Genomic DNA, 14,326 nt, shown 5'->3' on the forward strand with positions numbered 1-14,326 from the left:
CACCCTATCGCTTGCTTCGTCGCACCACTCGTGAGTTGTTTGTCAGCTTCGTCGCTAATATCAAGAATGGTACTAATTTTTTTAATTAATTAATTATTAGTTTATATCTATATTAAAAATAATATAATGATAAATTCATCACGTAATATTCAATGAACTCTTAAAATATAATTTTACAAAAATATTAATATATATTTAAAAAATATTTTTCATCTATTGCTTATCAAGCACCCAAAATATTTCACAACTACACATTAACTTAAACCTTTTTTGTTTCTTCAAATATATATCAACAACATAAATATATTCTCAAACATACTCGTGAACTCCACCACAACTAAACATGTTAGCAACGTCGTATCATATGGAAGATATGAAATCAAAAAATTTTAGCCGCATCTTATTCGATTGGACCGAATCACGCCCATGGGGGCCCAGTCGGCGTCGTGTCGAACCTAAACCATGCATCGTGTCCCACCAACCAAATGCGGGGCCCGGCGACGTCACACGCTTTGATTGAAAGGTGTGCCAATTCTTCTGGGGCCCATGCAGTTATTATATATATATATGTATATAAATATATATATGTATATAAATATATATATGTATATAAATATATATATGTATATAAATATATATATGTATATAAATATATATATGTATATATATATATATATATATATATATATGTATATGTGTATATATATATAACACCAAGAGAAAATATATATAATATTTAAAACCTGGGGCTAGATATTTTTTCGTAACGCGGACGGTGAGAGGTCGTCGCCGATGTCGTGACTCAAGTTGTCGGTAGTGCGCACAGGAAACTTCTGCAAGACGCCAGAAGAGCAACGTCCCAAATGGGCCGAGGTGGGCTGGCCTCATTTTTTTCCTTTTTAATATTAATTAAGCATAAAAAAGACAATAAATGTAAATCTCGTGGGAAATATTGTGAAACTTCTGTAAGACGCCAGAAGAGCAACGTCCCAAATGGGCCGAAGTGGGCTGGGCCCATTTTCTCCTTTTTAATACTAATTAAACATAAAAATATAGACAATAAATGTAAATCTCGTGGGAAAGATCGTGAAACTTCTCTAAGACGCCAGAAGAGCAACGTCCCAAATGGGCCGAGGTGGGCTGGGCCCATTTTCTCCTTTTTAATATTAATTAAACATAAAAAATAGACAATAAATGTAAATCTCGTGGGAAAGATCGTGAAACTTCTCTGAGACGCCAGAAGAGCAACTTCCCAAATGGGCCGAGGTGGGCTGGGCCCATTTTCTCCTTTTTAATACTAATTAAACATTAAAAAATAGACAATAAATGTAAATCTCGTGGGAAAGATCGTGAAAGTTGTGTAAGACGCCAGAAGAGCAACGTCCCAAATGGGCCGAGGTGGGCTGGGCCCATTTTCTCCATTTTAATACTAATTAAACATTAAAAAAAATAGACAATTAAATTGCTATGATCCCACCCACCGTCGCATTATGCCAACAAACAGTCAAGAGACTTAGACTAATGCATTAGGTTTAGATTCCCCATTAAGAAATGATAGAAAAAACAAAAAACATCAATAGAAAATTAATGTGTAGGTTTTTGTACTCATCCTTATGAAACTTATCATACAATAATTGATATGATGTTGAATTAACATTAGTGTCCGATTGTCGGCTTAATTTTCTTTATCGATATAATAAGAACAATTTTTTGCTTTTATAAAAAATTGAATTTGATATTTAATGGAAATTATTAACAAGAGCGACAAATTAGAGGGGTCCAGAGGGGCAAACTCGGCATTTCCTAAACTTTGAAACAGTACCTGCGTATGATCACCGTAGATATATAGAAATATATATATAAGGATTCTACTGCCCGAGGCGTGTCAGAGCGAGAGAGAGACAGAGCGAGAGAGAGAGTGCATATTAGGAGCGATTGGGGGCGCTTCGCCTTCTGATTCCATCCCTCCATTTGCATTTGCTTTGTGTGTCTCTTGGATCCTTCGATTCAGATCTTCATCGGCCCCTTGTGGATTTCTACCGGGATCTTGTTGTGCATAAAAAGGTAAGAATTCGACCAGGTTGTGGCCTTTTTGCCGTCCTTTGCTTCGATTTCGTCTTTGGATTCTCATACTATAGCCGGCCACGAGATTTCTCTGTTTCGGCATCCCGATGCGGGAAAATTAAAGAAAAAAAAAAGGCAATTTTGATGCTGTTCAATCTGTAAAGAACGCATTTTTGTTGGGTTTTTTTGTACAGATGGGTTTTCTTTATCATTGATTTGAGTTCCATTTTTTTTCCTCGGTTAAACACGTTGTTATCGTCACAGATTTGTAGGCTAATGGCGAACAAGAAATTTTCGGTACTCGAATTGTTGGATCCACATATGTTTGTTTGGAGATTTGTTTTTGTGATGGTTTTTTCTTTCTTCTTGCGTCTGTTATTGCAGTCTTGCATTGCTGTTCTAATTTCTTTTCTTTTGATTTTGTGAGAAATTAGCTTGGTTTCTTTTAATTATTATTTTGGTATGGTTCATTCTTCTATTGATTTTTTTTTATTGGATGTTAAACAAATCTGTAAAATGTTTCTCACTGCTTTTTCCTGTTGATTAAAACATTTTATTTCGAATCAGACGTATTCCCTCTCTCTCTCCCTCTCTCTTTCTTCTTCTCAATCTAAAAAAGGAATAAAAAGTCGATATTGGAATTAATAGCAGATGAGATGGTGAATCATATCTTTTTCTTTCTTTGAGGATAACAAACTTTCTTATTTGCTAGTATTGTCATCTTCTCTAACATGGAGTTGAGTAACCATTAGTGCAAGTATGCTGCCATTTTCATTTTTTTTCGTTACTATTAAAAAGGCTCTTGTCTGTCATTAGTCTCGTTTTTTTTATACGTTTCTTTTACTGAACCTGAAATATTTTTTTTCTAGATTAGAATTATTAAAAATATTTTAAATATTTTTTTTATATTTTAAGGGGGTTGTTTAGTCTCTTTCTTAATACAAAGAAAAAGAAATACTAAGAAGGAGAAGGGGAGGAGACAGAAGAAGAGGATATTTATGTTCATTTGTAAAGGAGTAGTTTCGAATTATTAAAAAATTTTAAAGTGAGATTATAAATAGTAAAAAAGGGTTGTAAAGAGTAGTCGCCTAAATTTTAATTCTTTCCATTACTATTACAATGTCTAATCATTAGTGCAAATATACTGCCATTTTTTCTTTCCATTCCTATTAAAAAGGCTCTTGTTTGTCATCAGTCTTTCTTTGTTTAGATTCTTTGCTCTAATTTAGAGTGACTATTTTATGTTTTTTGCTTTATTTTAAACCTCCATTATTATATCATGCCCACATTTTTTTTTCTTCGAAAAACTCTTATTTATTCATTTCTTTTGTAGTCTCCTGCTGAAAACTGGAAGACAAATATCAGGGAATGCTGAAAGATGTGCTTGAACGCGAGGAGATCTTCATCTGTAAATTTTAATGTCACTTCAGCCAAGCTGCCCTTGTTCATCCTTGATGATATTGGAGAGCACAATAACATCCACTCTGTGCTTTATGCACATTGTTTCGATGGAGCTAGATATATTCCAAAAGCTGTCGTATTAGACCACGATCTTGGGGACGACGGTTGATATCAACCACACTGAAGATACCACTCCTAAAGGAAACAATACACACCAGTGGGATTGCTTTTTAGAATTTTTCATATAATGGAGACAGAAAATAAAGGGAATGTGTTGTTGCAGAAGTATGAGGTTGGTAGATTACTAGGGAAGGGAACTTTTGCCAAGGTTTACTATGCTAGGAATATAAGAACTTCCCAGAGTGTTGCTATGAAGGTGATTGACAAAGAGAAGGTGTTGAAGGTTGGGCTTATTGATCAGATCAAACGAGAGATATCGGTGACGAGGCTGGTGAGACACCCAAACATTGTGGAGCTTTATGAGGTCATGGCCACTAGATCCAAAATATATTTTGTCCTGGAATATGTGAAGGGTGGTGAGCTGTTTAACAAAGTTGCTCAAGGCAGGCTCAAAGAAGATGTTGCTCGAAAATATTTTCAGCAGCTGATTAATGCCGTGGACTTCTGTCATAGCCGGGGTGTCTATCACCGTGATTTGAAACCCGAAAACCTTCTGCTTGATGATAATGGAAATCTGAAGATTTCAGATTTTGGGTTGAGTGCTCTTGCTGAATCTAAGAGACAAGATGGCTTACTCCACACCACTTGTGGCACCCCGGCATATGTTGCTCCTGAGGTGCTCAGTAGAAAAGGATATGATGGTGCCAAAGCCGACATATGGTCTTGTGGGGTGATTTTGTTTGTTCTTATGGCTGGTTATCTCCCATTCCATGATCCAAATCTAATAGAAATGTATAGGAAAATTGGAAAAGCAGAATTCAGGTGTCCCAATTGGTTCCCCTTGGATGTTAGGAAGTTGCTTTCACGCATTCTTGACCCAAATCCTACTTCCAGGATCTCAATTGCAAAGATTATGGGAAATCCTTGGTTTAGAAAGGGACTTGATGGAGGATTAATAAGAAATGGCAAAGGAACACAAGAAATTGATCAATCCGATACCAATGAGGATATTAGTTCCCCCGGTACCAATGTGTCCGAGGACAGGCGAGAGATGGGGAAACTTGCTAACTTAAATGCTTTTGACATCATCTCTCTTTCAGCTGGATTTAATCTTTCTGGTCTGTTCGAGGAGACCGACCACAAGAGAGAAGCAAGATTCATATCTTGTCAGCCGGCTTCTACGATTATCTCAAAGTTGGAGGATGTTGCAAAGTTTTTGAAGTTAAAAGTGAAGAAGAAGGATCATGGGGTGTTGAAAATGGAAGGAACGACGCAAGGGAGAAAGGGGGTTTTGGCAATTGATGCAGAAATCTTCGAGGTTACGCCAGCGTTTCATATGGTCGAGATAAAAAAGACAAATGGAGATACCCTGGAATACCAGAAAACGTGGAAACAGGACATCAGACCAGCCCTTAAGGACATTGTCTGGGCATGGCATGGGGAGCAGCAGCAGTCTTAACCTTGATGCTAAAGTTGCAACATTCTGATGCAGGAAGCAGATATGTGTTTCGTGCTTAAGTAATCCCCCCCATATTCTAGATACTCGGTATTTCCATCTTTGTTGTCTATATGTTGCTATGCTGTTTTCTGAAACTATGAAACTTGTTTAAACTAGTGCTTTGCTGCCGTTGTGTGTAATCCTCATTGACTTGTTCGAATATTATTATACATGCTTTGCTGAACCATTTGTGCAATGCTTTTGTGACTGCTGACATAAGCTTATTGCTGTAGGATTATTGACTGCAAGCTTATTGTCTGAGGCCTCATATGGCTGGCTGTTCTCGTTTACAGTTTAAACCCAGAGGTTTGGCATATTTTTCTGTGAATGTAGCATGCAAGGGTCTCGATGGATTTGTAATCCCTTCTAGATTCATTCTCTTGGGGAGGAAACCTGAACTGGAACATTCCAGGGTTCGATGAGTGCTATTTATGTGTTACCTACTGTGGCATGTTAAATGTCTCAGTAATACCATCTAAGTCTGTTCGAATATTATTATACATGCTTTGCTGAACCATTTGTGCAATGCTTTTGTGACTGCTGACATAAGCTTATTGCTGTAGGATTATTGACTGCAAGCTTATTGTCTGAGGCCTCATATGGCTGGCTGTTCTCGTTTACAGTTTAAACCTAGAGGTTTGGCATATTTTTCTGTGAATGTAGCATGCAAGGGTCTCGATGGATTTGTAATCCCTTCTAGATTCATTCTCTTGGGGAGGAAACCTGAACTGGAACATTCCAGGGTTCGATGAGTGCTATTTATGTGTTACCTACTGTGGCATGTTAAATGTCTCAGTAATACCATCTAAGTCTGTTCGAATATTATTATACATGCTTTGCTGAACCATTTGTGCAATGCTTTTGTGACTGCTGACATAAGCTTATTGCTGTAGGATTATTGACTGCAAGCTTATTGTCTGAGGCCTCATATGGCTGGCTGTTCTCGTTTACAGTTTAAACCTAGAGGTTTGGCATATTTTTCTGTGAATGTAGCATGCAAGGGTCTCGATGGATTTGTAATCCCTTCTAGATTCATTCTCTTGGGGAGGAAACCTGAACTGGAACATTCCAGGGTTCGATGAGTGCTATTTATGTGTTACCTACTGTGGCACGTTAAATGTCTCAGTAATACCATCTAAGTCTTTATGTTACTGCACAAGGATTACCATTTCATGGGCATGGGACATGTGCCTATACCTTCTGATACAACATGATTTTATACAGTACTATGGCGCAAGTCCAGAACTGGCTTAATCATATGCTTCGGGCTGCAGTTGTCTTAATAATATTTTCTGATGTAGCAAGCTGACGTGTGTTTCTTGCTTAAGTAATCTCCAGATATTTTATATGCTTGGTATTGTATCTGTTTATATGTCACTATGCTGCCTTGTAAGTATAAAACTTGTGCAAACTAGTGCTTTGCTGCCCTGTGTGTGTAACTTTCATCGACTTTTTTTAATATTACATTCATGCTTTGCTGAACTATTTCTGTAATGTTTTTGTGAGCTAGCTAAGTGTCAAAGCAGGAAACATGGTCTAATGGTAGTAGTGATGCTTGCAGGCATAAAACACATTGATGTGATGACTGCAATTTTTTCGTTTAGTGCTCATATGGCTATGCCGCTTTCATGTTGAATATAATATAGAGGGTTGGGTAACGTATAATGTTTTTTTTTTTTCTGGAAATCTATCTTGAAATTTGTAATTCCTTCAGTGAACCGCAACATTGTTTCTCGGTATCATGACTGTTGCTTATAGCTAGCTGTTCTTTCTTCTTAACATGGAACTCCTAGTGTTGGTCATATTTTGTAGTTCTGCCCAAGGATTACTATTTCTCGACATCTTGTACATGTGCATATACCTTTCTGATACAACTTGATTCTGTACCATGCCTGAGGCACAAGTTATTAATCAGCTTAATCATATACATCCACTTTTTAGGCTGCAGTTGACTTAGCATATATGTGTACCTTGTTGGCATGGGTAATTGTCAACCTGTGTCCTATTGATTGGATCCAATTGATAGGTGTGCCTTTCTGGCACCATGCTTAGTGCATGTCAATACTTATGTGCTGATTGGTACACAGTCCACAATGTTGTACACTTAGATAAACAAAATGGGTTAATTTTGTAAATAGTTTTATTCTTTTTTTACTTTATTATACATGCATAATGGACTATGATCCTATATGCAAAAAATCAAATGTTTCCCTTAGATGGTGGAGGATCACAATGTGTTGTTTGGTACCAATCAGTGATGTTTAAATACTTTGCTATGCTCTATGAACCTGATTAGGTCAGATACCCATTGGTACCTACTACCACCAAGACTGCTTCATCTTCCTAGGTACTTGCTATTATAGTCTATGAACATGATTAGGTCAGATACCCATTAGTACCTACCACCACCAAGACTGCTTCATCTTCCCAATGAAGTTCTTAATTCCCATTAGTACCTACTGCCACCAAGACTGCATCTTCCTACTGAAGTTCTTAATTCTAAATGAGGTCTTTCAGCTAAAAGAAGCAATGTTGTTACTTTTTCGGTTTAGCTGATCAGAGTTCTAATCATCTATTTTTCCTTTTGTCTAAAAGAGAATGATTGAGACTTGGAAAAGATAGATTTTGGATTGGAGACAAATGATACTAATGCAAACCAAATCAGCATTATCCCACAGCTGCAAAACATTATTTTTCATTAAACTAATCCTTCAACAACAATTTAGAATATTCCTTTCAGATAACAGATATTGCTAACTATTGCAGTATGTGGAACACTAAAATTGCACAGTAGACATATAACAAGATGAAGAATGAGGCAGACATGTGAACACTAGAATAATACTGAGATATTTAAGAATCACAGAGCCATGAGATGTCAAGTATTTACTATTACAAGGCCAGGTTGACTAGGTAATGTACAATACCGATACGCTTATGCACAAATGACAAGCTTGAGGCAGATGTTTTCTATTTACAGCACTGGAGAGTAAAAGATTATTGCGACATAAGTTCAACAATTATGCTCATGTGCAGAGCGCAGAAATATCTTAGGCTTCTTTTTACCTTCATAGCTCAAGCATCAGCAAGCATGGATGCAGTGAGATCTTCTTGACTATCCTTGCATGCGTGGATTGCGGTGCAGACATCATTCGTCTCGAGAAAATTCTCAGCGTTGGCGAGGATTAGTGGGCCATATTGGAAGACCAGTTTCTTACACTGCATAAAGAGAAGAATTGAATGACAAGCCCAATCACTCGTCTTGGGTAATTCACATTTGATCGTAAGAGGAGGCAATCCATCACGTCTTTGAGTTTGAGAAGCAAACACAAGATGATTCTAAAACCATGAAGCGAATATAACATGGAGAAAAGCTCACCTTTTGGGCAAAATTCTCCATTTTGCTGCAGCCTTTCAGAAGTGTCTCGAGCACCTCAAGCTGGAAAATATCCACAGGTAGATTTGATTAGTATTCCGCAGGTGAAAAATCATACTTCAAGACGTGAACAAGACGCATTTAAAGGATCTGGTGAGCTCATCAGTCTTATGATGTGGAACAAGAACTATACAAAAAACAGCATAGATGAAATAAACATGTAACCTAATTTACGCAAAGATTACAAGAAGCTCAATAACAAGAATGAATTTTTGTATCACTTATAATAAAGCATTATCGTCACAGAAAAGCAACCTAAACATCGGCTTAAGTACTAAACATTATGTTGAAGTACCACAATAAAGTTTGCAAGAGCCAAAATCACTCGGTGATAGGCACTGAAGAGAAATTTAACATTATAAATTGTACTGCCAGAAACACACAAGACGGTCATAATCCATAAATTCATTTCATTTCATATATGATTTTGTTGTCAAAACTATAGCCTTATAACGAAATTCTCATTGAAAAAATTAGTGGGAGGAGTAGCAATCCGAAATTCCTATGAGAAAGAAAAGTCAACCTTGACTAGATCTTTGGATTGTAATTATTACCTTCCTCATTTAGTCATCCATATTGATTTGCATTCAGATAAAATGAAATTTTACAGGAAATAATGAATGGACTATTTAAAGAACAGCTGACTTATATTTTGTGCGAAATAAAAGGCACCATTTGGAAGGAATGATCCTCACATTGATGGTCAATCTTATATAAACAACAATCACACAGTATATCAAATGTGGAGCCTTAAAGCTGATGCAAACAATTAGGAGAATGTTTGCTGGTTAGATTAGGATATGCATCTAATTGAAAATAATTACACCTAATCACCGCAATAAAATTGCACAGAATAGCCTATATTAATGTATAAAGAGCATTTCTAGTGTATCTATAAATTTCTGCAAATTATTGATTCTTGCCAAATGATAATATAATATGGCATGTTATATGATAACTATGGATAATCAAGTCATTACAGGCATGAAGCAGAATTTATTAATCCTCAAAGATTGCATTAAATGGCATTGATCTGACGTACCAACAATATATTGATGATGCTACTATTATGGAACTACGGTTTTAAGATATGAGAAAATTTTGTTCTGTGATTAAGATGATAGTAGATAGCACCAAAAACATGTCCTAACTAGGAAGAGAAGCATCTGAAGCATTATAAACAGGGACCTGGTATTTCACAGGAGATTTTTTTTCCAGTATTGCAAAGGAGTTACTACCTCTGTGTCAGGATCTTTCAGTTTGACAAGAACCTCTACAACAACATTCTGGCAGAGGCTGCAGGCATCATCGCGCTTTGGCAATTGCATCACTAAAGTCTCCCCACAGAGATTCACCTTTTCACAGAACTGCTCTGGACTTACTGTGGAAACCTCCAAGAAAAACATTGGTGCATAGTAATCTACCAATGTAATACACTGACAAGAAAAAAATTGTTCCAGAGGAGAACAAAGAATTAGAATTCACAATATGTATATTAAAAATTTTAATCAGAACTAGATGTTCTCCACACAAAAAAAGGCAAGCATACCTGTTGTTTGAAAGAATGCAGTGTGGAACATGCTTTATGAAGTGTACTGAGAACCTGAGTCTGAGTCTCATTTTCACCAAGATAGTATAAAGCCTTGGAAGTGAAGTCTTCACAGAGTGTGCACAATTTTTCATTCCTTACGATGCTACTTTCACTTTGTATCTTGTTATCCACTTCCACAACTAAAACATAAGCATGAAACTAATCAAGTATGCAAAAACTTTCCTGATTCATATGATTGATAAAACACAGTTCCAGTACGACCACATAATTTTGGAATTGATACATACAATCCAGTATCTTTTTTGTATTTTACCTCTTGATGAAGTCTGATTATCATTGATTAATTACACTTATGTCTGAAGGTTCTAAAACAGATTGGATATAGATCAGTTATTGGAAAAACCATGTGTATTTACACTTATATATGGATACTGGGAATGTCATGCAACCATATTTGTTTATAAAGGATATGAATATGGATTCAAATGGGTTCTAAAGCAGATATAGATGTGAATAGTACATCTGTATCTGCCACCCTTATTTTTCTCAACCATTATGATTAATTAATCAGGTTTTGTTAAAATAGATACTTGTAGAAAATGACCACGCATAGGAGCTAAATAAGAAAATTCCTGATTTCCTTAGATTTGATTATTCAAAAGAAAAAGGTCACATTTGCAACTAAAGAGGCTGCCTTCATTGAAGCCAAAAAACAGCCTCCCTTCTAATTGATAGGACACATGAAGACACATGCAAATATTATGAAGTTATACCTCGAGGAAATTATATAGCAAGACAGTTTTTTTTAAGGGAATGGAAGAGAAAGAAAAAGGTAGATCAGATGCTTCTGAAACTAAATAGCGAAGTCTAAAAGGTGAAAATATGAATTTGGAACTTGAGTGAAAATGATGCATATACAATGGGATATTTCCATATTGTTAACTAATTTAATTAAATGTGTAACGAAAAAGTCTTTTTGGAGAGTTTAAAAAGTCATCCATGCCTTCGATATAGAGTTGGTGGTGCTAAAAAAGAGAAATACCATGGAGCGTAGTATAAAATAGTAATGATGAAGAATTTTGGAAAAAATACATCAAAAGATAACTGATTAAAAAGGATGTTCATGAGCCAAATACAAAGCTATATGATAGTTCTCAAGCAATTCTATTGGTTAAGATGAAAAATCAATTATAGACTTGATAAACTAAAGGAAATGAACAAGATATGTAGACACTGGTAATCGCATTAAAAAACAAATATTAACGGGTTCTTGCAGAAGATATTAAAATTTAGAGAAACTGAAGAAAATATCTTCAAGATATCTGGCAGGTACATAGTATTTTCAAATTAAAAGGTCCAACAAAAGTGTCCCTTTTGATTATCTAGTTACAATGCTTGCATACTAGTAGTGAAAAACAAAAAACTGTATAGGGGATTTGAGATAGTTCGAAGGAATGGCCAGTGTTTGCAATACAAAAAATTATAACCACAATCATGTAATACCTATTTTAAAATTTTATAAATTACATATTTTATAAAATAAATGATTTAACACTTCTTAAACCCACAACACATAAGGTTACAAGTTTAACTCAGGTGCAACTTCTATGTAAATCTCTCATTTGTCGTTCAATTGAACTCAAGTTCTTATTGAAATAAATAGTTAACAAAATTCCTTGGACAATGTGCATGATTTGAACGTCCAGTAAATAAGTATACAAGTATACACTAACAATTTTGCACACATGAAGTAATGTTCCAACAAAAGGATTATCATTTCATGGCATACGAATATGTCAATATCTTTGGCATGGTATGATATCATGTATTCGCATGCCCCTGTGTCAGTCGGCACAACATATTAATTGGATTATGTGTTAACGCCTCCAACACTTGTTCACATGGCATGTGCCAATAACATTTTTGTATAGTACATTGCAACCTACCTGACTTACGTTGACCAATAGGACAGTCCTTTTCCCACAGTAAAAGAGACGAGAACAAAAATAGTCAAGTTAATAAAATTTGAGCAATCAAACATGTCATATTAGATTCTAATCGATGCCTTTATATTGTGTTCTACATAGTCGAGATTTACTGTGTGTCATGGTTTTACTAAATTACATGAAATTATGAGCTGGAGAAGTAACACAGATCACGTGATATTGTGCACACTAGCCAAAAGAGATCCCTCGTTAGAGTACAATGGCATGAATGAAGCAGTTTGAAAACAAAATTACCAAGACAATCCACATAAAAAAACTCACCAAAGGCATCCAAGGTAGCCAGACTTCTGGCATTTGCTGGAATAAAGCTGATTACCAGCATAAGAAGTGAAAAGCTTAATCTTGAATCCATAGTTACCTGTTACATAAGCAAAATATTGGTTTATTTCTCAGTATTCAACCATTGATTAAAATATATTGTCTATATGCCTACTACCATGGATATATATTTATCAATCATTCAAATATGCTGATTTCCGTAAAAGTTCCATCTCCTTGGCTTCAACGTGAATATTTGGCAAGAATATGCATAGACATTCTCATAAAGAAAAATGGTTAAAGAAATAGAATAGATTGCAGAGATGCGCTTAGCATCACTAGGAAAAAAAAATAAAAGACCAACAAGCTAAATCATGGTCAAAACTTAACCATGTTTAGAAAAGATATGCTTTTAAGTTTGGTAAAACAGGTCTCAGAAAAAGAAAATTAGTATTTTTTTTTAACCTAGCATGAAATGTTGATGATGTGGGATTTGATATTACAGTAATGTTGTTCCTTTGAGACCTAGGAAATCAGGTTCAAGCTTTGGAAACTACCTTTCTAAACATAGAGGTAAGACAGTATGCATTGACCCACTCAAAATCTAGCATTGGAAGGAGTCTCGTGCACTGAGTTCTCCCTTTTAGCATGAAATCTTGATATAGTATCATTTACAAAGTCCCCAGGCTAAAATATGTGACATGCAAATTATCTTGATTATGAAGGTAAAGACTTTGAGTTGTGAAAATTTTTAGATCATTATCTGTCATAAATTTGACAAATTTGCATTAGAATTACCAAACCCATGCAAAATAACAATCACCAGAGCATAGAACGCACATGTTCCCCAAAGCTTGTAGCTACTACTAGTACCAAAATTCTAAGACTTAGATGATCTTGCTTATCGGATTCCCAATTTAATATCCCAATCACAAGACCAAACACAAAAAATTTCTCCAGCTTCGCTTAACATCTAGAGACCAAAATACCACTTCACCAATTCCCTGTCGAGTGTTCTGCCAAGATTAATGGGACTAAAGCTATGTTGATACACCATCAGAGGAAACTGAAATCAAAGTCTCTGTGGTTCTTGCAGATAAAATTTAGATCACTAGCTATCGTAAATTTGGAAACTTTGCATTAGAATTACCAAACCCGTGAAACAGAACAATCATCAGAGTATAGAAGAAGGCTCATGTTCCACAAAACTAAAACTTGTAGCTGCTACCAGTACCAAATATCCAAAAGTTCGATGATCTTGCTTATCGAATTCCCTATTGAACATCCAAATCTCAAGACCAAACACGAAAAACTCTAGCTTTATGTAACATCTCGAGCCCAAGATTCCACTCCACCAATCCCTAGTTGAGTGCTCTTCCAAGACAAAAAAGCATTGAACGGGATGAAAACTCTGGAGCCGGTCAAGAATTAATGTTCAGATCTTAACCTTGTGCAAGAATCAAAATACCCCTCATCAGATATGGATATCAGTTCAAGGTCTCTCCAAAGGGGCAATAAATTCCTCGAAATTTAATCTGTCTAGTGAACCTGAATAGGCAATCATACGAGATGCCGAAAGATGAGATCGGAGATGGATCAAGAACAAGATGAGGAGATAAGCATCAGATCGAGAGTACCTGAGATATTACTGGAAGGTGGAGGTGGCACGATCTCTCCTCTCCCTCACTGGGCCTGTCCAATGGCGAATGGAAGATGGGTCGACTATCACGCTTAATAGGAGAGGGAAGGAGATGAGAGAATAGGAGACGACGACGCTATTGGCTGATGTCTATTCACCCTTTACTGTCTCCATCTTTCATTGGCGTTTGGAGGAAGAAAGCGTGACGTGTTTGGGAAGAGCAATCATGGGATGCCTGGCGGACTTATAATAGGAATAAAATTATTTTTCCTGTCCTGAAGAGCTACCCAGCAACGTCATTGGCTGGACCCACAAGGTGGGCCCTAGTCGTTCGCTCCCTTCCACGAGGGTT

General features: G+C 36.2%; 2 protein-coding genes across 3 annotated transcripts; one reads left to right on the forward strand and one right to left on the reverse strand.

Annotated features, from left to right (window-relative positions):
- The first annotated feature begins 1,892 nt into the window (after positions 1–1,892).
- On the forward strand, positions 1,893–5,267 carry LOC135606102 (CBL-interacting protein kinase 18-like). The gene is made up of 2 exons (XM_065096903.1): positions 1,893–2,064; positions 3,398–5,267. Exon 2 carries the CDS (start codon positions 3,713–3,715, stop codon positions 5,042–5,044), a length of 1,332 nt encoding a protein of 443 aa, XP_064952975.1. The 5' UTR covers positions 1,893–2,064; positions 3,398–3,712; the 3' UTR covers positions 5,045–5,267.
- Positions 5,268–7,910: 2,643 nt separating this feature from the next.
- LOC135606104 (uncharacterized) lies at positions 7,911–14,138 on the reverse strand. Of its 2 annotated transcripts, XM_065096905.1 has the most exons (7): positions 13,973–14,138; positions 13,783–13,883; positions 12,339–12,435; positions 10,069–10,250; positions 9,758–9,955; positions 8,463–8,522; positions 7,911–8,302 (listed from the first exon to the last, which is right to left on the reverse strand). In XM_065096905.1, exons 3-7 carry the CDS (start codon positions 12,427–12,429, stop codon positions 8,159–8,161), a joined length of 675 nt encoding a protein of 224 aa, XP_064952977.1. In that variant the 5' UTR covers positions 12,430–12,435; positions 13,783–13,883; positions 13,973–14,138; the 3' UTR covers positions 7,911–8,158. The 2 variants fall into 2 exon arrangements, with proteins under 2 accessions (XP_064952977.1, XP_064952976.1); XM_065096904.1 differs by lacking the exon at positions 13,783–13,883 and having other exon boundaries at positions 13,973–14,132.
- Positions 14,139–14,326: the final 188 nt, after the last annotated feature.

The sequence above is a fragment of the Musa acuminata genome, chromosome BXJ2-2 (genome assembly GCF_036884655.1).
Source record: "Musa acuminata AAA Group cultivar baxijiao chromosome BXJ2-2, Cavendish_Baxijiao_AAA, whole genome shotgun sequence".
In the NCBI taxonomy this organism is placed as follows: domain Eukaryota; kingdom Viridiplantae; phylum Streptophyta; class Magnoliopsida; order Zingiberales; family Musaceae; genus Musa; species Musa acuminata.

What these genes read in the sequence shown, in the direction of transcription:
- LOC135606102 (XM_065096903.1), top strand. Translation starts at nt 3,713, where the DNA reads ATGGAGACAGAAAATAAAGGGAATGTGTTGTTGCAGAAGTATGAGGTT.
- LOC135606104 (XM_065096905.1), bottom strand. Translation starts at nt 12,429, where the DNA reads ATGGATTCAAGATTAAGCTTTTCACTTCTTATGCTGGTAATCAGCTTT. An exon ending in GGCTACCTTGGATGCCTTTG is followed by an intron (nt 10,251 to 12,338) that starts GTGAGTTTTTTT and finishes CTTATGTTTTAG; the next exon opens with TTGTGGAAGTGGATAACAAG. An exon ending in TGAAAGATCCTGACACAGAG is followed by an intron (nt 8,523 to 9,757) that starts GTAGTAACTCCT and finishes GATATTTTCCAG; the next exon opens with CTTGAGGTGCTCGAGACACT.